General features: G+C 38.3%; 1 protein-coding gene across 1 annotated transcript; it reads left to right on the top strand.

Moving 5' to 3' along the window:
• The first annotated feature begins 1,033 nt into the window (after nt 1-1,033).
• On the top strand, nt 1,034-22,044 carry LOC134749136 (clavesin-1-like). Its single transcript, XM_063684040.1, has 7 exons — nt 1,034-1,107; nt 12,469-12,643; nt 16,444-16,538; nt 18,141-18,285; nt 20,090-20,181; nt 20,590-20,691; nt 21,711-22,044. The coding sequence occupies exons 2-7, from the start codon at nt 12,496-12,498 to the stop codon at nt 22,008-22,010; spliced, it is 882 nt and encodes a 293-aa protein (XP_063540110.1). The 5' UTR covers nt 1,034-1,107; nt 12,469-12,495; the 3' UTR covers nt 22,011-22,044.
• Nucleotides 22,045-22,994: the final 950 nt, after the last annotated feature.

The raw sequence follows: 22,994 nt of genomic DNA, 5'->3' as shown, positions 1-22,994 counted from the left end.
GTCTGTATGTCTGTCGGTCTGTTCTTCTGTCCGTCCAAGGCTTAGCTCACAGACCGTTAGTGCTAAAAAGCTGCAATGGGCATGGGTATATTGGGTATATAAATCAATCACGCCGATAAAGTGGTAAAAAGATGTGCCCCCCTCCTTCCTCTTACTTTTGAACCATGGGTCCAAACAATATGAAAAATTGTTAAAAGTAAAGCTTTTTTAATAAAGACTTTCAATGAAAACTATAAAAATAAAATAAAATAAAATAAAAATCATTTATTTCAGAAAACATAGGTTTCATAATATGGTTAGTAACTCTTTACTTAAGAACTATGTTAGAATATTTTTAAAAGTAAAGGAAAACTAAACTAAAATTAAATTAAAATTACAAAACAAAAACATATAAGATAAAAAAAAAAGATATAAAAACATATACCTCTGCCGCTTCATGCATCCCGTGAACTTCTTCTCATAACATGCAGATCCATGAAGCGGCCGAGGACGGGCGAGTCCAGCCTGTCCGCTATCATCTGCAGGATGCTGTTGCCGCTCCCTCGCACACGTCGTATAACGGACGCCGACTTTTTGCGTATTATAGCATAAAAACCGTCGACGGCCGCGTCTGCAAACATGCCCGACTACTATAGCGCAGATTTTGATTAAAAAGTACACTATTACTTAGCTTATAAGTGTATCGGATTAGTCTGAGTCAAGATAAGAGTCATGTTGCATTGCATTTGACTCATGACTCATGACATACCATACTAATTAATAGGCACGATTAATACCTATTAATGTTCTAATACATAATGCATTATACTTACGACGAAACGGAAAGCGCTGAAGTGGAAAGAACTACTTTATTCACAAATCCCTTTCGCTCAACCTTCAAACCCAACATTACTGTATCCCAACCTCCGTTACAACTATACGTAGTCGTAGTGACATGTATAGTGGTGTAGTGTAGGCAGGCCAGGGTTTGATTGAGGAACCTAGCTTGATATGGCGCGGCGGGGAGGCTGATACGATTAAATGCAGTATTTGTGTAGTGACCGGAGTCAGGGCCAGTCGTGTCGACGATGCTGTCACCTTTCATGGGATCCTACTCCTAGTCACGTCGTGGAGTGGAGGATGTAAGTCGATGTTGTATTAATTGGGTTATGATTGTGTGTGTGTTGTGTGTGGCTGTGTGGCAGAGTTACAGTTGCAGTGACGAATTATATATTATATGTAGAGGTATCTACTATATATTATCGGATCTTATTAACATATTTAAAAACCGGCCAAGTGCGAGTCGGACTCGCGCACGAAGGGTACCGTACCATTACGCAAAAAACGGAACGTTTGTTGTACAGGAGCCCCACTTAAATATTTATTTTATTCTGTTTGTAGTTTTTGTTGTTATAGCGGCCACAGAATTACCTAAATCATCTGTGAAAATTTCAACTGTCTAGCTATCACGGTTCATGAGATACAGCCTGGTGATGGACAAACGGACAGCGGAGTCTTAGAAATAGGGTCCCGTTTTTACCTTTTGGGTACGGAACCCTAAAAAGGAGGGGGTAAGAGTGGCAAGACATCATTATGTGGCAATCAAGTCTAGACTTTTATTAACGAGGCCAAACCGTGAAAAGGTGACCAACAGACAGACAAGGTTTAACTGTACGGCGCAATTAAAATATTAGAATGAAAATATTAGTATAAAAAACAAACAGTCAAACACATTGTAGCTAATATTCAATGCGCTTTTGACTTTCATAATACTGTTATTCATTTTATAATGCATTTCACATGGTATATTTTCAAAATTTCGTTTGAAACTTGAAACACTGTAAATAAACTAGAGCGATAGCGACCCGCCCGCCTTGGCTTCGCACGGGTAAACCTTAACATCTAAACCGTCAAGAATCACTCTATTGATAGCTGAAACCCGCATGAAAATCCGTTCAGTAGTTTTTGAGTATATCGTACATACAGACAGACGCGCTAATTATATACGAGTATTCAATGATAAATAGATTATACACAACAATGACGTCCTGTGGACATGGGTTGGAACCACATTATATCTATCAGCATCGCGCCGCATTTTGTCTGTGAGAAATCACTTATAAGTATGAAGACGCGTACGCATCGGAAAGCTGAAAGCATGCGTATATCATATACGCATCTTCATACTAACGAGCCATTTCTCATGGACAAAAGGCGGCTTAATGCTGATAGATGTGATTTTGCAAATGCAAAATTTTACTATTTTTAATTTGAACCTTTTTGTATAGTAAATTGGGATAAATATCGTTTGTTTGACAAAGCAATGAAACAAAAGAAATGCTACTTTATTTGGTTTATTAACCCCCGACGCACTAGTACTATGCCTTATCTTATGGGAAACGGTCGAAGAGATAGTTCAGATCCGGAAACCGCTACCAACTTTTAGTATGTTGTTGGGCTTAGTATCGGGTCTCCAGAACTGCCGGGAGACGGCGGCGCTGGCCAGCTACTTCAGCGGAATGACGGGTGACAAAGAGGGGTGTTATACGTTTGACGCCAATGTCTTTGTGTCTGTGGTGTCGTATAGGTCGTAGCTCTCAAACGGATGGACCGATTTCAAAGATTTTTTTAGGTGAAAGCGAGTTTCCTTGAACTAACTAACAAGCGAAGTAAACTGGATGGCCTTAGGTTTTAAAAGGTTGTGTGATCAAATTTACAGTCAGCAAGGTTATTTAGTAGTCACCCCTTCACAAAATATTAGGTTCCTAAGTAAATATTCTTTATTGCACCAATAGTAATACATTTTACATGTAAAACTATTAAGAAATTATAACTAGGTGACAACAGGCGGTCTTTTCGCTAAAAAGCGATCTATATTAGACAACCTTTGGGTAGCGGGAAATATTGTATTTAGAGAGTATTTACTTTTCTTTGTTGCTGATTGTACATAAATAAAGCATGACACCTTGGAGGAGTTGGATGATATAACCAAACGGAGACGCCTTACCTGTAATTTTCTGTACAAAACAGTCTGCCGACTTTTGCGGGGCGGGGAGGGGCACGTCACATGTATACGTAACGTAAAAATAGCCATGTCAGATAAACGTCAGTCCATACAATGTGTTATGACCATTGGTCATAGAGTTTCGACAGAGGGGAACGCCTATTAATGGCTACTCCGATGACACTAACTACATAGGTACAGCTTTAGAAAAAGTATACTCAAACCGGCTAATTTTTATAAATTAATTAACCACATTGATATTTTAAGATTGTAATGTCAAGAGGACAAATTAGGTATTATGCCGCAAAGGAATCTTTACATTTCATTCACCTGGAACCAAAATCCATTTATTGTCAAGTCGGAAATTGCGTAACGCAAGCAGTTGTTGTAAAGGTGAAATCCAAGTGCAATGACTCTCAAATTCGGGTAATGCACTTTCCACAGATCGTTCAAGTTTGAACCGTAAGATTAGGGCCGTAAAAACGTTCTTATAAAAAACGGTGACCGTTACGGTAGAGTCAAGCTTGCTTTTTAGAGCAGTTCAAAGAGTTTTAGCGGCTGTTATTTTAGGCAACATTTTGTTTTTTCTTTGAAGTATAAAATTTCTTTAGGTGCGACTAGAGGGTAACTCAGATTTTTATTCTGACGGAAGTAACGCTCAGTAGTGACACACGCACAATAGGACACACGTCAAAGTGCCAACATAGCGATAAACGTCATCGTCAAAGAACTTTACTTCAATCGCGCGTAAAGATTACACGCACACACTTTTTTTTACATACCTACATGGGTTGAGGGGGAAAACGCACTTTTGGTATGAATGTTAAGTCAACTAAGACTACTAGTGTTAAGTGATCGATGACAACTATGAAATGAAGATTTCTTCATGTGTATTTGTGATATTATTATGGTTCAGACGACTGTATCATAATTACGAATGGCGAAAAACCTTCATTGCAAAACAGTGGAATTAAGTAACCTATTCGGTAATTGACTTTAATCAAGTTTAATTTCGATCTTGATTCGTTAGAACACGGTTAAATTTGGCTTGGCTCAGCCGAAGGTCACAGTGAAAGGTACATTATATGGTTTGTGGTTGTAGTTAAGTATCAAAAATATTTCGTTTTGTTTTCGTTATGACGTAACCTTTATAAGATCCGCAGGATTCGTTTCATCATCAAACCTTGATGACAATTATACCATAAGTATGAAACTTCCCAATCCTTCATACTTCGTGTTATGTATCTATCGACATTTTCGCAACTTTGTGCCTCACGTTCACACCAGTAGGTAACGGTCCGGATGATTTGATATGATATCATTAAAACAAACTTACAAATTTCCATAAAAATATTAGGAACCGAAACACCTCTTAATAGCCTCCTGACGACCGGCGCGCGGCGTCCTACTACTACATATTTTTAGGCCCCAATTAACTTTTAACTCTTTGTCAACTTGACAAAGTTAAATTTAAGTGATTCGTTTATTCTACGATGCAATGTATTGCGAATTTATGGTTGCAATAAATAGATATGAAATATGAAATTTTGTTATGTTTAAGGCGTGACCAGCAACGTCAATTACAATGATGATGGCGTACATTATGATTACATTTAATTTGTATGAGAAATATATAGGAAGTCTATATAAAGACTACATAATTTTTAAAAGTTATTTAACGAAAGTGTCACCGCTTGATTAGTACAATCTACGTTTTAATTATTTGTTCGTGTTACAGTTACAGGCCACACCCGGTATTAATGTGCTTCAGGAAGAGAATTACCAAGAAATAAGCCAGTTTATTTTAATAGTCGGCAGCAAAAAGTGACTATGTCATGCGAGATGATTGCTGCACAATAGGTTGCGCGGGCGCGGTCACAGTAGGTGATATCCAGTATTATAACTTCAAACAGTTTTCAGCCCCTTAATCTAAAAGATTTACGGTCTTAAATACGGCGAATGTTGTTTATAATAGACATTATTAAAATAAATTTTGAATGATTAGTGAAAACTAGTTTTCACCGAGGCACTTTGCGAAAACTAGTTTTTACCTAAATTTCCCAGTTAAAACTAGTGTTGACTAGTGAAAACGTGTCCTTACGGAAAACTAGTTTTACCTAGGGAAAACGCGTTTTCACTAAAAACGGGGTTTTACGGTAACACTTATATTTTGACTGAAAATGATCACCAACATTTTTAAGCTTCATTATGCGCGATTAAATCCCGTTTTGCATTTGCTGCGCACGTCATTCATATATCATTGTAATAGTATTATGTGCGCAATTAATGCTTTTATGTAAATACATATATTGGGTCTATATTATGTAAATACTAGAGCCTGCAAGAGCACAAGTTAGGGTACTGTTGAAGTTCAGTAGTAAGTAATTATTGCCTTGGCAACCTTGTATATGACGTCGCGCTGTTTAAATTTTACTACTATATAATATTTACTAATACAATAACTGTATAAATAAGCCCCTAGTCTTAAGCTTGTATTTCGCTTTCTGTGTATTTTTTTTAACTTTATGATGCACAATAAAAAATATTTACTTACTTTTACTTACTTACTCTATTACGCCTTATTGTACAACCGTTGTTACATGCACCTCCAGTACCAGATCAGAAGCCCCGGCATTAAACGTCACAGTACTGTTGGTTCAATATAAACTATTGCCCTTACAAGGAAACCTCACACTACAGATGGCACTGGCATTGGCAGCCTGATCTCCGCCCTCACGAACGACGCACGTTCTCATGACGTTGCGTTGTTTTTACCACTAGGTACCTACTGCATACCTACTGCCACGCGACAAGCACTACATGCAACATAAGTAAACGCTGCAAAAACACAAGAACCTTGTATATAACCCTAACTACAAAACTAAAAGAACACACACACCAGTACCTTTGCGAGTTCGCAATTAAATGTAAAATCGGCTCATGTATGCAATAGAGTTAACAAAACACTGGACATTTATTCAAAACTGTACTATGAATGTAAGTCAATCATCACAAAATGGCTAAAAACCACACATCTAACTGGTGTTACTTAATCCTTGTGTTGAAAATTACTATATAATTTGATTTAGGTTACTTTTGTTTAATTTAAATGTTAATGTTTACTTTAATTTAATTTAAATAAGCAACACCACAATCTGTACACAATAATAACCTGTATAATAACCTGTAAATAAAACCCTTAACTAACTAAGGAAGAGCGGTGTCACCCAACAAACACACACACATGCAACAATTTGCTTACCGGGAGGCATCATTCCCTTAGGCTTAGATCATAAACATTGTGCATTTTATTATGAAATAAAGTACCATTTTGTATTTTAATAGTATAGTTATAGTTTAGACTCACTTGTTTTAGTCACTCGCACGACATGTTTCGGAGAGCCTAGGTCTCCTTTCTCAAGCACTAACAGTGCGAGCAGCGTTCACGACGGCCGTGTATCGCGTACAGTACGTGTGCGAGTGACGTTAAAACAAGTGAGTCTAAAGTCTAAACCGTAAAATTATTTAATGTTAGTATGTCTCATAACAGTTTAAATTCGATTATAGTGTGCAATGTTTTTTTAATCGAATTTCCTCTGAGGAACGCTCCGACTGTGGGAGGAGCAGAGCTCCCTGCCGAGGCTGCCTCGAGGGAACAGTCCCTCAGTTAGTACAGTACAGGCTAATGGCACACATTAATAAATAGTTAGATGGGTTCTTCAAAAATTGAGTGTAGGCACAGGTTTTCAAAGAGTAATAAAAATAAATATTAAGGCAAATCCCATTATTAACTGTAAATTAAATTTGTTCAATAATACTTCAGACCTTCTTTTTAAAATAAATCCCCATATTGACCTTTTCTGGTGGATGGAGGACGGGGCAGTGGACATCCACCAACCCGCTGGGTAGACACTGTCAAGAAGGCCTGCCGGGGATCTGCACAGGCGCCTATTATCAGGAAGGCGGAAAATCGTGCAGAATGGAGAGCATTGATGCACAAAATAACGACCTCATGTGGTCGCGACCCTCAGCCATGAGAAACTGAGGAAGAAGAGAAGAAGATGGCCCTTTTTATCATCCGTTTTTGCTTAATAATTTACATCCAAATTCATGTTAATACTCCGGAGTTGCCCAATTTATAAATTTCCGTCCATCCTGTTTTCCATCGACTCCTCCCTTCAGGCAACTCTTTCCAAAACACTCAACATTTATCTCGAAACTAGTTCATGGACCCAAGTGGTTCTCCCCATTAGGCATGGTGGACTTCGCACTTCGGCCAGTTCGGCCAGCTACCCGCGTTCCTGTGGCTTCTGTATATGGCTCACTCCTTCCTCAGATGCCTGACGATGAGATAGCGCACCTAAATCCTTGCTTGCAGGCGGCGAGTGTAGGTATAATTTTATACCAAAATCTGGCTTTTGTGAAGGAGTGAATTTTCTGTACGGTAGTACTATTAGTTATTCTGTGCCTAAAGGAGGCCAGGGAGGCCTGGTGTGAGTCGTGTCTGGGCCTATTTATTAATCTGTGTCTGGGCACAGAATAACTAATACTCAATACTCAATATTTTATTGCAAATTCACAAAGTAATTGTACAGGTGGTAAACTTATAAGCTAGGTCTTTGTGAACCCTGTTGGGCACTGCAATATACTATAACTACAACTATAACTATAATTTACAATTCCAAGGAGAGGAGAATTTTTGATTAATTATTTTAATAGTATGTATGTATGTAAACACTTTATTGTACATAAGACAGATTACAAACACAATAAAAGAACATAAATATATACAATGTACAAAGGCGGACTTATCCCTATAAGGGATCTCTTCCAGTCAACCTTTGAGCAATTGAGAATGAAACAATAAACAATAGTAGTCTGGGTGCGGACATCCCAGTCGCCCGTCACATTCAGCGGGCTTGGGATTCCCCCCGCATAAAAGCAGCCCATACCACACTTCTTCAGGATTGTCCGGACGACCTCGAACGTTCCCGAATTCTGGCCGTGTCAGCCCCCGAGTCGGGCCATTGGCTGCGGGCACTTCCTTCCCGTCTCTCACTGTTTAGGCACGTAAGGCAAAAAACTTATGGCAAAAAATATCGGCCCATGTTAATCACACCTTGAGATAAACTAAATGTAACTGAAAGATACCTATTATAACTCAAACTTAAGTAGACACCTACTTTTAAAATTATTCGAGGCCAGCACAGTGTCAGCAATACATTATAGCTGCTTCGAGAAACATTACCTAAGTAGAAAGGTTAACTTAAGTTTGACCTTGCTTGCTTGTTAACATTAACGCACATCACAGACACGATTAAAAATGTAAATAAATTAAAGCCTTTAAACATTTTCTGCATTTGATGATGCTTATAATGCAGAAACAGCTGAGTCAGCTTCAATCATTTTGAAGGGCAAAAATTACAAGCATTCGTTGAGGCTAGCGAGAGAGAGAGACCATGATATTGATAACTCAGGCAGATTGCGCATTGGATGCGAATTCGTACGCCGCTCCAATGTGCGAGTGGGACATTGCTGTTTTCTGTGCGCTGCCAGTGCCAGCGTAATGGGGACATTTTTTTGAACCGGGTACGATTCGTGACGGCTATTTTATTTAATAGTTTTTTTTTTTTTTTAAACCTGACCTGTTGCGGATATCATCATTGGTATTTTTGGGACGAAGCATGTTACTGATTTGCATTTGTAGGCACCAGACGTAGCCTGCGTTGCGGATTTCTTACATGTAACTAGATTATTTTTTAAGAGTTTTTTTATGTAGTGTGCACATTAATAAATAACAGTTTTAATCTTGAATTGAATTGACTATTGAATTAAATAGAGCCCCACTTACACGTACAGAGACATACACACATACATACACATTCATACATGTTGTACATTTAGTCTAAGATACGTTATATATGGTCGACCTTTACCCATTCGTCTGACGGATGAAACTTATATTTTATGAAAGAAAAATTATGTCCCTGAACATAAATAAATAGGGTTGCCTAAAGAAATATGGTCAAGGCTATTTTTAATAAATTTTTGAAAATAAATTATTTTCTTCAAATTTCACCGATTGTCTGACGAACGAAATAAGTTCCAATGGAAAGTATACAACTTCTACAACATGAATAAATTAGGTTGCCTATGTTTTTCCGGTCACTAATGAGGTTGCCGTGTTTAAACAGGAGAGTTAAAATCGATAATTGCACCCATCTGTCTGACGCTTGAATTATATATCAAAATAATGGTAATTTTATTGCGAATACATTGGTATAGGGTTGCCTGCAAAAATCCGGTCACAAATAAGGGTCGCAAAAACACCTTTATTATGGGTCTGAAACATAAATTATACAATTTTCAATTTAAGTAATTCAAGCATTTCCTTGTACAGAAATTTAAAACAAATACAAATTAGTAATAAATATTATCCCATGATATTCGGCTCGGACACCAGATCTTCAATCTTCTGGTTCTTGCGGAGTCTCCAGGTTCCATCCTCTCGACGTGTGGTTCCCAATATCTTGCGGTAGATCTGTCCGTCGGTCCGCTTTTGGCTTGTAATTTTTATAGATTGTGTGGCTCTACATTAATCATTATTGTGCCAAATTTGAACACCCTAAACGTTATAGTTTTTGTTTAAAAAAAAAACGAAAATTTATGATAACTGAGGTTGATAGAACTTTTTATTTTACTTTGAGTAAAAAAGGCATAAATAACTGTATACCAACATGACAAACATAATTTAGGTCAAGAAATTACGTCAAATAATAGGGTATTTGACAACATTAAAAATATATAACGAATTGCTGTCATCCTGAAAGATAATAAACTAATAAAGTATATTTCACTATATTTATTGGAAAAATAAACGAAAGATTTTTTTTTTTAATTTCATCAGGGGCGTGAACGCTCTGTGATTGGTCAACGCTCGGATGACGTCACACGCGGGTAAACATTCTTGATTGTCTTGAGTGTTTTAACTGTTTTTTACCCTCACTAGCTCGGAAAGCCGTCTTTTATCCTTTAAAACAAGCGGGGAAAAACGCATTTTATCCACTAGTGGGGAAAGTAATTTGACCTTCGATGGAGCGTGTTTAAGTAGCTTTTGACAGATAACAAAACGTAAAACGCTCATAATAATGGTTTGTTCGATATTAATTATCATTAAATAAATGGTTTGAGTATTTAATAAAAAATACCAAATTTAGCTTTATTTAATTATTTTAAGTCATAAACCTTAAAATTCCATAAAAACCTTTGTTCTTTTATAATGATGTTGATCATAATTCTGAACGCACAAGTTGAGTCGATGCAATTTCAAAACGCATCATTGACATTTCATACGTCAGAAATGTCAACATTGTCAACATAAATTTTACTTAAAAACTTCTTACGTAAAAGTACAGAATTTCCAGAGTTTTTTGTTATAATATCGTAAAAAAATGAGTGATTCCAGTCGATGAAGATGATCTAACGCCTGTGGATTTGCACTTTCCTCGCTATAGTGAGGGGAAAAGTTTTGTGTTACACACGGGTGCAAATGTATTTTACTTCTCGTGTGTTAAAACACTCGCTACGCTCAGGATTCTATTTTAGAACTATAGAATCCTTTCGCTTGCTCGTGTTTCAATTCCACACTCGCGGGTAAAATACAACTTTGCACCCTTGTATAACAAATAACTATATTTGTATTGTTAATTTTAGTTATTGTTCCACAGTTTTCTGATATATTCCGATTTATCCGTATATCTAGTGGCACAATATTCATAAGAATCTTAAAATGGAGTCGAAATATGTGAAAGCTGATAGCGGCAACCTACCACACAGACGCATTAATGGTTGCACTTTTCTTTAATGATAATCCGGATTAAATACTATGCTGCGGAACTTGAACTTAGAAATGTAAAAACAGCTGTGTCAGTAATATACGTAGAAATTGTTTATTTACGAACATTTCGATTTCGATGATAATACGATGACGATATATATGTATATAGAATACGACGACGAGAATAGTATCTCCATACTGTACTTTAGTTTGAAAGAAAAAGTATGTTGCTAACTACCTACTAATGCTGAAAGAGCTATTGTTATGAGGTTATGTAGTAATACATTAAATAACCAGATCTTGTTTCGTTAAATACAACAAAATCCGTTGCTTTAATTACCATATTTATTTACAGTTAAATATTACTTACATCGAAGTGGTCTTCACACATAAAAACATTTGTATGCGTTAAAATGCTCTTTGGGTCTCTTCGCGCTAGTTTTAACCACATTTTTCTTTTTTTGGGATTCTTGGAATGGAAACAAACGATTTGTCTGGATTTTTTATAGTCGTACTTGAACATTGCGGCACTATACACCATTTATATACCATTTTACAGTGAAATAATGAATTCAATGCACATAAACCATAAGATTAACTAAGGGCATTGACTGAGTTTACTCGCGTGTGACGTCACACGTGTCACGTGATTAGCACCTTTGCAAAAACAGAGTTTAAGGCGCGTTCAAAATAAATAAACTTTAACATTGTTTTTTTTTATATTTAATACAGGAAATTTCACGGAAATATCAATGTAGTGTAATTATTAAGTCATAAACAATACTATAAAACCATTTTCAAAAATTAGTCAAATAGCCTATTGTGTCGTGTCTGTAGCACCACCGAAACGAAACCAACCGAGAGTTGCCGAAAATGGCCGATCGTCGTAAAATGAAGATTGTTATGAAAATTTCTTTTGCTTATTGCAAATTAAAAACGCAGCGAAAGCGCTATATAATAGTTTTTATGCTCTAGTTCTATTTTCATATTTAGATAATAGATTTGAACAGTTTTTTCTTATCATACGTGCGTCGTATTCGAGAAAAATGTCAAAACTTTTTTAGTGTAAGGCGCCATCTCGCTTCTTCCCTCGTTTTTTATCCCGTTCTGGTTTTTCAATTTTATATATATAGATAATATAGGTCTATGATAAGACTTCATAAGACCGCGTTACCTTAACCTACGATAACGCCTCGGTGCAATGGTTTATTAATAGCTGATTAATAGTTTTTGCAACAACATTTTCCTAGCACGACATAAGTTTATATACACCTACAGACATAGGTATCTCTTTTTATTAGGGTTCCGTACCCAAAGGGTAAAAACGGGACCCTATTATTAAGACTCCTCTGTCCGCCTGTCCGTCTGTCTGTCACCAGGCTGTATCTCATGAACCGTGATATCTAGACACTCGCTCGGTGGGCGAGTTCGACTCGCACGTGTCAGGTTTTTATGCTATCAGAGAATGGTAGATACTTTTGAGGCTTAGTCTGATACGATACTTTTGATGCCACTCTACAATAATTTCAGTGGCAAAGGAGAAGAAGTATATTAGATAGGTTTAACTTTTCACTCCGACCCTAAACAGTATACATGTTACAAATAATCATTTTGAGTTGCTTTCTAATTGTTAAATAATGATTTGCAGAGTGGGAGCCACCAGAACCACACCAAGATGTTCGAGTGCTTCCAGGAAATAGCCTTCGAGGCGGAGGTGCACACCGAGGAGCATCCAGAACTACAAGAGCTGGCGCGGCAGCTGGTCCACGAGGACCCCGCCACCAGGCCCGCCGCCATCCAGGAGCTCCGGGACATGGTATTCGGTAAGGACATAGCTGTGTCTGCGGGGTGGAGGGGGACACGTGGCAGCTGGCGCACGATTACCCGGAGACCAGTCATGCCGCCATCCAGGAGCTGAGAGGGACACAATATACGATAAGGACACAGCTGAGTATGCGGGGTGGAGAGAGACACGTGGCAGCTGGTGTACGAGCACCCGGACACCAGGCCCGCCGCCATCCAGAAACTCGGGGCCATGATGATATACGGTGAGGGGTTACCACTAACCTGTTTAATTCGCGATAAGAACAATAGGTTTCAACCATTCCACAGTGCTCATCAAAGCCTTTAGCAAAAAGAAGTCCTCGTATGCCTTGGCGCCATCTAGGAACCAAGTGAACCAACTACGTAGGGATGCTACTGAGTTATACGAGGCACTGCTGCAGCGCTGGGAAATAAATTTTGGGCATCGTAAGCCACAAACATAAATTATCTATCCTAGTAAATAGTAGTAGTAGTAGTTGGTAAATAAAAAATGTTTTACCTTATAATTTTATCTGATTTTGATCTCCTGTTTCAGAAATAATGACCCAGGCACAATATGTATACCTACACGGAGACGTTACTGGTGATACGCTGATACGAATGCTCGGTAGCATGCTATTATCTTCGAACGACGGGTTCAGCGCTGTAATCATATCATTACCGCCTCCCAGTGGCATAAAGAAGTCGGTTCAGTTGTGTATATTTAAAACTTTAACGGGACTTCTGCAGTTAGGCAGTCCGTTAACTCTGAGAATGACCTTCGGAGTTCGGATATTAGGAAGATACATCGGGTATCGGCGGTAACACGCGAAGGTGATACTGCTGTTCTGCTTTCTTATTAACTCACAAAAAGTTTTAAACTTACCGCAAAAAGTTAAGGATACCTATTGTCTCAATGTAAAATAAGCCCTAATTTAATGACATTATGCTTAATATTCGGTTGATGACTATATATTGCAATTTGACTTTTTGTCATAATCTATAAAAAAGAGACAGAATTTGAAATTCGTCCGGAGGTAATTTGAAAACAGAACGTCACACCGTCATTTACTACTTCTGGCGGAAATTATATAGAGTTGTTCATACCAGTAGTGATTAATTCTCTTTTCATATTGACGTCTTTCGTTAAAATGCATTTATCATTGGCCCACCCTGTGGCCTATATTTCAATTCATCCAAGTAAAAAATACAATTTTCAAATTCGGGAGATCTTTGAATCTTAATATTTTTCTTAATGTATTTTTTGAAATTCCTGTTACTTCTATCACCCGGTCCTGAATTTAATTAAAATATTTCCAATTTTCACTTTTATTAAAAGTTTTTGCTTCTATTCAAAAATATTTATATACTTTATATATGATTTCTCGTGATTGACCATTTACAGAAATACCCTTTTTGAGATAAGTCCCCATTAAACTAATTGCCGAAAAATATGAAATTAAATATTTATCTACTAGTTATGGTGGTATTAACTACTCTATATAGTTTAAGGCTGAAAAGTCGACTGCAGTCTTTGGGTGTTGGATTGCCACTAAATCAGTAAGACACTCTCATTTTCTATTACGCGATTACGTCCGATTTTAGCCGAAAAACGAATGTCATACTGAGAGTTAACGGACTGATTAGAGTATTAGTCGCTGTGCTGCTTTAACCGTACCGTTTTTTTTAATCTTAATCTTTTGTTGGTAATAGTCGCCAGATTTATAAACTTTTTAGCGTTAAAACAGCTTTACTTCAAATTGAACAATGACTTGCAAATCAAGATCAGCTAAGACCTTTTAGCATAATGTAACTTAACCATATATAAATATGAGCGTGACTCATAGGATTCATTTACTGATTTCCCATTCAAACTTCAACCCCCTTTTTCCCCCTAACGCTCTTTTCCATCCCCTTACGGGGTGGTGAAGACTGTTCTATATCCTTTCCCATAACAAAAACTATGTACATACCAAATTTCAACTAAATCGGTTCAGTGGTTATTAATTCCCCATACAAAATTCCACCCCCTTTTTCACCCCCTTAGGGGCTAAAAATTTCAAGTTTTTTAATTTTTCTGTTGTTTGTGTACTAAGACGGTCTTACATACCAAATTTCGGCTTCCTAGTATTTCAAGAAGTACCCTAAAGGTTTTGATGATCATCAGTTGAGTGAGTGACGAAATCGTTTTTTTTAAATATGAATAAATAAAATCTACAGTATAAGAGCTATATAATTAAAAAAAATTATACTTATAAGTCCACTAATGACATCATATACCGAGAATTTTGTTTGGTATAATCCGAATCCAACTTATGAGAGTTCAAAAAAACTACTATTAAGCGCCTCGAAAAAAGGTAGGTTAGGTGCCCTTGCGCTTCGCTTTGCTCGTCTTGGCGGGGGCACTACTGTGCCCCCAGATATCCAGGGAGGCAAATGAGGACTACGTTTGCATGAAAAGGCGATTTCGCGCGGGTCCTCCACTTTCGTCTTAAATAAATGTAGATGTTAAACTGCCAGCGTGCAACGTTATTTTAGGATTTTTTTCTGTGCTATTTAGGTATATTTATGTGTGATTTCATTTGCTTGATTCGTCTCTCAAATTTCAAAACTCCGAATTTTGAGACCCATTATAGTTGTGTATGTTCAGATGTTGTGGTGAACTTCCTACTAAACGTTGTATAACTATAACTAGGCCGGTGGGTGGTGATTAGAGCATTCAATTGGTTAAGTTAATATGGTATATTTATATGGAAACTAAAGCGTGTCAACGAGCCGTAAATTGTAATAATTACTTACTTAGCTGTTTACAATATGAGAGGAAGGAGTGGCTAGATGGTTGTAAAGTCCTTGAGATTTTTTTCCTATACCTACTGTATATGCTGAGAATTTGAAACTATATTTATATTGTTTTAGTTACAATCATTAGTTACACCATTCAAATATAGATATGTAAAAGGATTTTGCAGGCTAATAAATCAGTGGATTTGACTGCCCGTAATCATATTTTTCAGATAATAAATATTTGACAAAGCATTTAAAAAAAATGCATAAGCGAGATATTTTGAATTTCCCGTTTGCAGTCGCAATCCGAATGTAATTCATATGATATGAAAAAAACAAAGATAATGATATAGCATATAATACGTTATAGCTTATAAACGTATTACGTCACTTTCTGATACCGGGCGTTTGTATGTAGGATTGCCACAAGTCAGGATTTCCCCTGACCATGACAGGATTTTTGGTCCTTTGTCAGGATTGCGGGGTTTTGGCGAGGTTCAGGGTTTTTAGAAACCTCAACTTACCACTTGAAGCTAGCTAAAAGTTTGGAGTTGGCCAGAGGAAAGGAAAGGTTAAGCTGGTGCTACAGCATAATAATTATGGTGACGAGTAAAGGGGCGAGTACTCACTCTTTTTTGAAGAAATGACCGTCCATATTCCATTGTTTCATATTCTGACAACCCTGTTTGTAGGAGGAGATGAGGGCTTTATTATAAGTGACGCATTATAAGTCTGTGACCATGATACGCTTGATGTTTCGTAAAGGCGCGTCAAGACTTCCCGAACGAGCCGCAAAAGTGCTGCTCGCGTGCTGCGCGCGTATTTTAGCTGCGCATCGAATTAACGCAACTCATGCAAGGTTCGCTTTAATCGCGCAAGCTTGCTTTAAGCTGCCATGCACGCAAACGGTGCCCGAGCAGCCCAGCGGGCAATCTGAGGGAATCTTTCGTTCGTTCGTCATATCTCTCTCTATCTCTCTCTCGACGCAATTGAATGGTAATTTTAATGATTGTTTTAATAATAATATGTGTTCCAGAGCGCGGGGAGTGCGCGCCGCGGCGCATGGACGACGCGTTCCTGCTGCGGTTCCTGCGCGCGCGCCGCTTCGTCGTGCGCCGCGCGCACAAACAGGTTCATGTTAATACCGACGTTATTACTATCGGGCCAAATCGGCAATGCTAATCTGCCAGTGTCTTCAACCAAAAACGTCACTTTTGACACTGACAGATCAGTATCGTATCGGAAACAGATCGCATAACTAAAACTCCAATTGGCCCGTAAAGGTAGTGGGTCTGTCTGTAAGCTGTACACCTCGCTCAAATGCAAGACTTTCCTTAGCTGGAGATAATGTAATGGTTACCCGCTGACTGACCTAAATATAGCATTAATCACATACTGTCAAATCTCACATAATAATTATAATTACCGCTGATAATTATATGCCCCTATCCGACATTTTGACAGTTGTTATGTGTATGTTACAAATAGACATTTACCAATGGTTTTATGACGACATGGCCCATGGCTCATGGTTGAGCCCATCAGTATCAGGGCTAAAAAAGCTTATCAATGCAGGCGAGATGTATGCGCGGCAGCACGTTTTAAAATAAAACGCTGCCAAAAGCGAGTTCATAATTTTTAGGGGGTAAAATAAAGTATCCAGCCTACACGCCCAAAATAATGTTAAACGGAGTTCCTTTGAATCGTGTCACTCGATTCAAATACCTTGGGCATATTGTGACCGAGGAACTGAAAGACGATCTCGATATCGAGCGGGAGCGCGGGGCGTTGTCGGTCCGAGGCGGGATATTGGCGCACAGGTTTGCATGCTGCAGTGCCCAAGTGATAAGCTGACTTTACTTCGAGCTTACTGACAAAGTTTTTATACGTGTGGTGTGGCCTGTGGGCCAGTTTCAGGCTAAAGACCTATAATACCCTGCGTATTCAATATAATAACATTTTCAGGATGCTGTTTGGGCTTCCTCGATTCTGCAGTGCCTCTGGGATGTTTGCCGATGCTTAGCGTAGAGGACTTTTATGCCATACTTGCCATAGTAAGGAAGAAGACGGCATCTGTAGTGCTGCGGATGAGGGGGAGCTCAAATAGCATCCTGAGAATGAGCGCAGAAAGGTGGGATTCGGATATACCGACCTTCATGTCGTACGACCTAGGAAATAAGTATTTTTATGTTTTTTGTAATAGGTAGTTTACTAATGTAGTTTTATATTTAAGTGCCTTGTAACTAACAATTTATGGATCTTAGCTATCTAAAAATAAATAATTTTTATTTTTATTTTTTATTTATTTTTTATGATGCTAAGTTTTATGAATAAGTGGGCTTATATTTAGTCCTAAGTCTCTAGGTATATATATTGTATTTTTGTATTAAAATTTCATCAAATGGTATCGGGGCGCGCGTGGTTACGCAGCAAATAGACTAATGATTTCTATCTACAATTATATTACTATGAGTAGTATACTATGTGAGTGTACTATGCATATAGCCTGGAGTCGGTGTGTACACCAACTCAACTACATCCAACACAGGTGTTTTAAATAAGTACACGCACGCGGTGTCTTATTAAAGTGTACTCATTCGACTGTACAGTCGCATTGATAAAGTCGACATACACTTTTACGGCTGATCCTGCCTGTACACGCATTTCGACTGTACAATTTTTGAGACTAGCCCCGGCTACAACGATTTTATCCTTAAATGTAATGTCCCACAGCTGGTGCGTTACTGCCGGTTCCTTGAGCAGTACCCCGAGCTGTACTGGGACGTGGACCTGTGGGGGCTGGCCCGCGTGGACTGCGCGTACGAGGGCTGCATGCTGGACCGGCCGGGAGTGGGCCGCGTGACTATACTGCGGTTCGGTGAGTGTTGCCCAGTTGTGGGCCTGCGTGGGCTCCGCGTACGAGGGCTGCGTGCTGGACCGGCCGGGAGTGGGCCGCGTGACTATACTGCGGTTCGGTGAGTGTTGCCCAGTTGTGGGCCTGCGTGGGCTCCGCGTACGAGGGCTGCATGCTGGACCGGCCGGGAGTGGGCCGCGTGACTATACTGCGGTTCGGTGAGTGTTGCCCAGTTGTGGGCCTGCGTGGGCTCCGCGTACGAGGGCTGCATGATGGGCCGGCCGGGGGTGGGCCGCGTGACTGCAGTTCGATGAGTGTGCACTCATCGAACTGCAGTCACGCGGCCCAGTGCAGTGGCCCCGTAGTAGGCTATAAGTCTAGGAAATCCATAGTGACTAAGGTAAAGATTATCTATGGCAAATTATCGACTAATAACTATACCACCTAAGACTATATACATAAAGTTTCTAAATTATTTAAGTAGATCATAAATTTTCGGTATTCGTCAATTTCGATACTTTTGACCGAGAACTGTACAGATTTATCTTTATTTGTAAAAGTATTCCATCAGGGAGGCAGAGAACGCACGGCACGTTGTTTTAACCGGTACTATTGACGTAGAAACTTACAACATAGTTCCAACACTTTATTTTGATAAAGTCGTCTATTAAGTGTTCGTAAAAAAATCAAACGTCACGTTTACTATATTAATTAAATTATTACACTCGATCGGTCGCTTGCATCCATACATTGCGTAACACGTAAGGTTCGAATCTACAGACAGCATTCAGATTAAAGAATATAATCCCAATCAAGATATTAAGTAAACTCCTATCATATCCCCATCGCATCGCATTGCATTATGTTTTTTTTATGCCTATGTTTCTAAGACAACATCTTAACCTAAACCTTATTAAATTTTCTAACGAGGTAATTAATAACAAATCAAAAATACATTCTCTGCGTCTTTCCTGTTTACGAAGGAGTTTGGAAGAAGGATTGGAATGCGTAGGGAAAATTGTAACTTTTTACTTAATTATCTTGCAAAAGTTTTAAATAAAGCAGATCGTTTTTGACAAACCAGGGGAAATTAAGATACATTTTGTTTTTTTATTATTATTAGTAGATTTAATAAAACTATTATATAATCTATGGTTTAGTAGCAAATTTTGTCCGATCGTTTAGTAGCAAACTTTGTCATTTTAGTTCAAATTGGACAAAAACTTGGGTAGTTAAGCACACCGAACCGTCATTTTAATATCTTGGATTTCAAAACAAGGTTTTAAGTCAAAACTGCCGCAGTGCAAATATTATGATTTCAATACATTCTCAATCCATGCGCCGGCACCGGCGCCTCGAACGCGAACTCGGCAGCCAATCAAAGCGTGTGTGCCCCTGCGCCGGTTATGCATAACGTAATATAACGTAACGTAACGAACCGGTCGGCCTCTGTGACCGGCCCGGCCGGCGCGCGGCGGCGGGCCAGCGGCCGCTAACACCCGCATGGAGGTCATGCGACTTCCATTTCTGCGAAAGACACTACTTTTTTATACATTGTACCTGTATGTATGTGTTGATACATTTATGAATTGATTTTCTATCAAGCGAATTTTATGTAATCATGCAGGTGTATTCATGTAGCATGTCATGTCTGAATGTAGTTTAAGTTAAATTAAATAGAAAATTAGGCACGTTTTCCTCGGTCCACCTCACCTTAAATGGTTGGTACCTACATGCACCCTACACTACACCACACGGATTAAGAAAAATCCAATAACTGTTTACAGTAGACATGCATCCGTTTAATTGTAATGTTGTGTTTCTCCAGGAACATGGGACCCTGATGACTACCCCGTGGAGGAGCTGGTGAAGGCGGCCATGGCCATGATGGAGATCGGGCTGCGCTCGCCCAAGATGCAGGTACTTCATCATATTTTACAAGTAAACGTGTTTTATGACAACCAAACAACACTTCCAAATTAAATTAAATGTATGTGTCAAATTAAAACACAAGTTTAGTGGTTTAAGGCCTGCATGTGCACACCGGATGCGTGTACGCGTTGTAAATACACACACGCTATGCACACCTCTTGTGTGACGTGTCAGACGTGTGCGTGCATGGCTCCAACATTTAAGGCCGAGCCACGCCGCTTGCATGTGCAGCATCCCTACGCATTCGGTGTGGCCTGGCCTTTATGCGCACGTGCACGAGCATCTCTCTCTCGTTGTATAGAACATAAGCTTCTCTCTTTCTCTGAGATATCATCAAAATGGCATGTGTCATAATATGCATGTATCACTTATGACATTTGTACATGTTATACCTAGGTGGTCGGCGGCACCGTGATCGTAGACATGGCCGGCATCACCGTAAAGCACGTGGCGACGCTCACGCCCACCATCGCCTACCAGATCGTCTGCCTCATGGGGGTAAGTTCTTACGCTTTTTTTCAACCTTGACTGATTGAGTACTTAATACAGGAAATAGATGGCTTTATGAGTAGGTAAATAGTTAAAGAAGGCCTATGCTCACTCAGCTAGATTTTAAGCAAATTTAGTCTGATAGATACTTAGCTCTATCATTCCGTCAAATTTGTATGAAAAATTACATCGTTTCTGGTAAATTTAAAATGCATATAAAATCATAAAAAGCTGAAATGGAGTGAGTTATGACCGGAGTCATTAGTGTTATTACTATTTTTTGCGTTATATTAAAAGTAATGATATCTTTAAGGCCAGAAACTTCTCGTTCCGTATCTTTTTTGATTTATCCTTTGCCTTAGACCTTCAGATATGGCGCATTACCTAATGTAACTGTAGGTATACTTTTATTTGACATTGTATTTATTATGCCAATTTATATTTTTAATGTAATTATGAAAACCGACATGTAATATGAATTATTATATGAATGTGAATATATGAACAAAGACAGTTCTCAATCATCTGTTGCGAATAAGTTAGAGACACGATTACATAACAGACATCAATCTACTGCGAAACAATCAGGCTACTCCGGCAACTGCACTGTCTAATCTGAAGAAATACCTACCTGATGGAGCAATATGCATGATTATAGTTTCATAGGAGATGATTGTGTTTATGTACAATTCCAAATTGTTTAATGTCTAAATAATTGCAAAAATTATGTTTTTCTTAACTAGGTCTTGCGTTAAGGATTTAAGGTATGAGTGTCTAAGAAATTCCTTATGAAAACCAAGTTATTAGGTACCAACACCAACTTTATGGTGTATATATTCGGCTCCGCTCAATATCCTATTAATTCACACTCCATAAACAAAGAAACTGGTATTTTTCCAATTTTAAACCTTTATTGCAACTTTAAGTTATAAACCTACAATTTAAACACCCAGAAGCTGGAACCGAATACATTGCAACGCCATCTGCACTTAGCTTTGCTCGTTTATCCTCATTTCGTGATTTTCCAGTTGGCGATCCCCTGCGTGGTGCACTCCTGCCACATAGTCAACTACAACTGGCTTCTCAACACCTTCTTCTTCCTCTTCAAGCGCTTCATCCCCAAGAAGGCGTGGAAGATGATCCACTTCCACGGCCACGACCTGGAGTCGCTGCGCCAGATGGTGGACCCCGAGTGCCTCCCGCCGCGGTACGGGGGCACGTGCCGCCACCACGCCACTATTGGGACCTGGTTCAACAAGATCAGAAAGTACAGAGACGAGGCCTTCGATCGGGAGATGAAGGAATTCGGCTGGGTGATAAAGGAGTGATGAACAAATAACTATTATATAAGGGTCGGCACCATTAACGTCGTTCAATTTTAGTGTATTGGAAATTACATAGTTTATTGGAAATTTGATCGCCGATAAATAATCCGTCAATTGTGGTTGGTGGAATATGGAATGAATAGTTGCATTGCACAACTATTTTAGATTTTTTTTCATTACTAAAGAAAGTTCTAAATACAATTCGACTACTTAATGACTACCTAATGACTGCGTGTAAATTGATTGCTTATTATGTGTAAGAATTGAGATTTTGAAAACAGACATAAGACATTTACTTATGTTCGGCTTCATGTATAAATCAAAATGTCTTTTGATTTCTATAAAAAACACAGCTGTAACATTTTACATTATGTATGATGATACTAATACGATCTCATCTTTTTAGTTAGTTAATTGTTGGGAATTGAAAGTACCCTTGTAACCTATATTGTCATCCTACTAGTCCATAAAAATAACTAGTATCAATAATGCAATGTCTATACACAATAATAGACTAAATTAAAACAATTTTTACCGAATACAGCACACTTATGGTATTATGTAAGAATATATAGATAGATAGATAGATATATAGATAAAATACTTTATTCTTCTCATGGCTCTTATTATAAAACATAATTTTAAATTTATAATAAATTACAAAAATGCAGAAATAATTGGTACAAACATTCTTTATACAATAATAATGTTTATTCTACTTAATGGGCCGATGATGGCCTAATTCAGTAAAGAAATAATACAATCCCACCGAGTTGGGGCTCGTTAGAATCGTCTTAATAAATAGAAAAGTACAGTCGGTAACAAAAGCTTGTGTAATGTTGACCTGTTTTTGGCAAACACTTGTTTTACGCGTAGCTGTATTTATACCTACATATACATACGATTTTTTTACGCATCGACATTTACAAAATAAACACGTTTCGTTTGATGTTTTGTATTATTTCACTAATTCAGTATTTACTACTG

The sequence above is a fragment of the Cydia strobilella genome, chromosome 17 (assembly GCF_947568885.1).
Source record: "Cydia strobilella chromosome 17, ilCydStro3.1, whole genome shotgun sequence".
NCBI lineage: Eukaryota > Metazoa > Arthropoda > Insecta > Lepidoptera > Tortricidae > Cydia > Cydia strobilella.
This window is presented reverse-complemented; position numbering and strand designations above follow the sequence as displayed.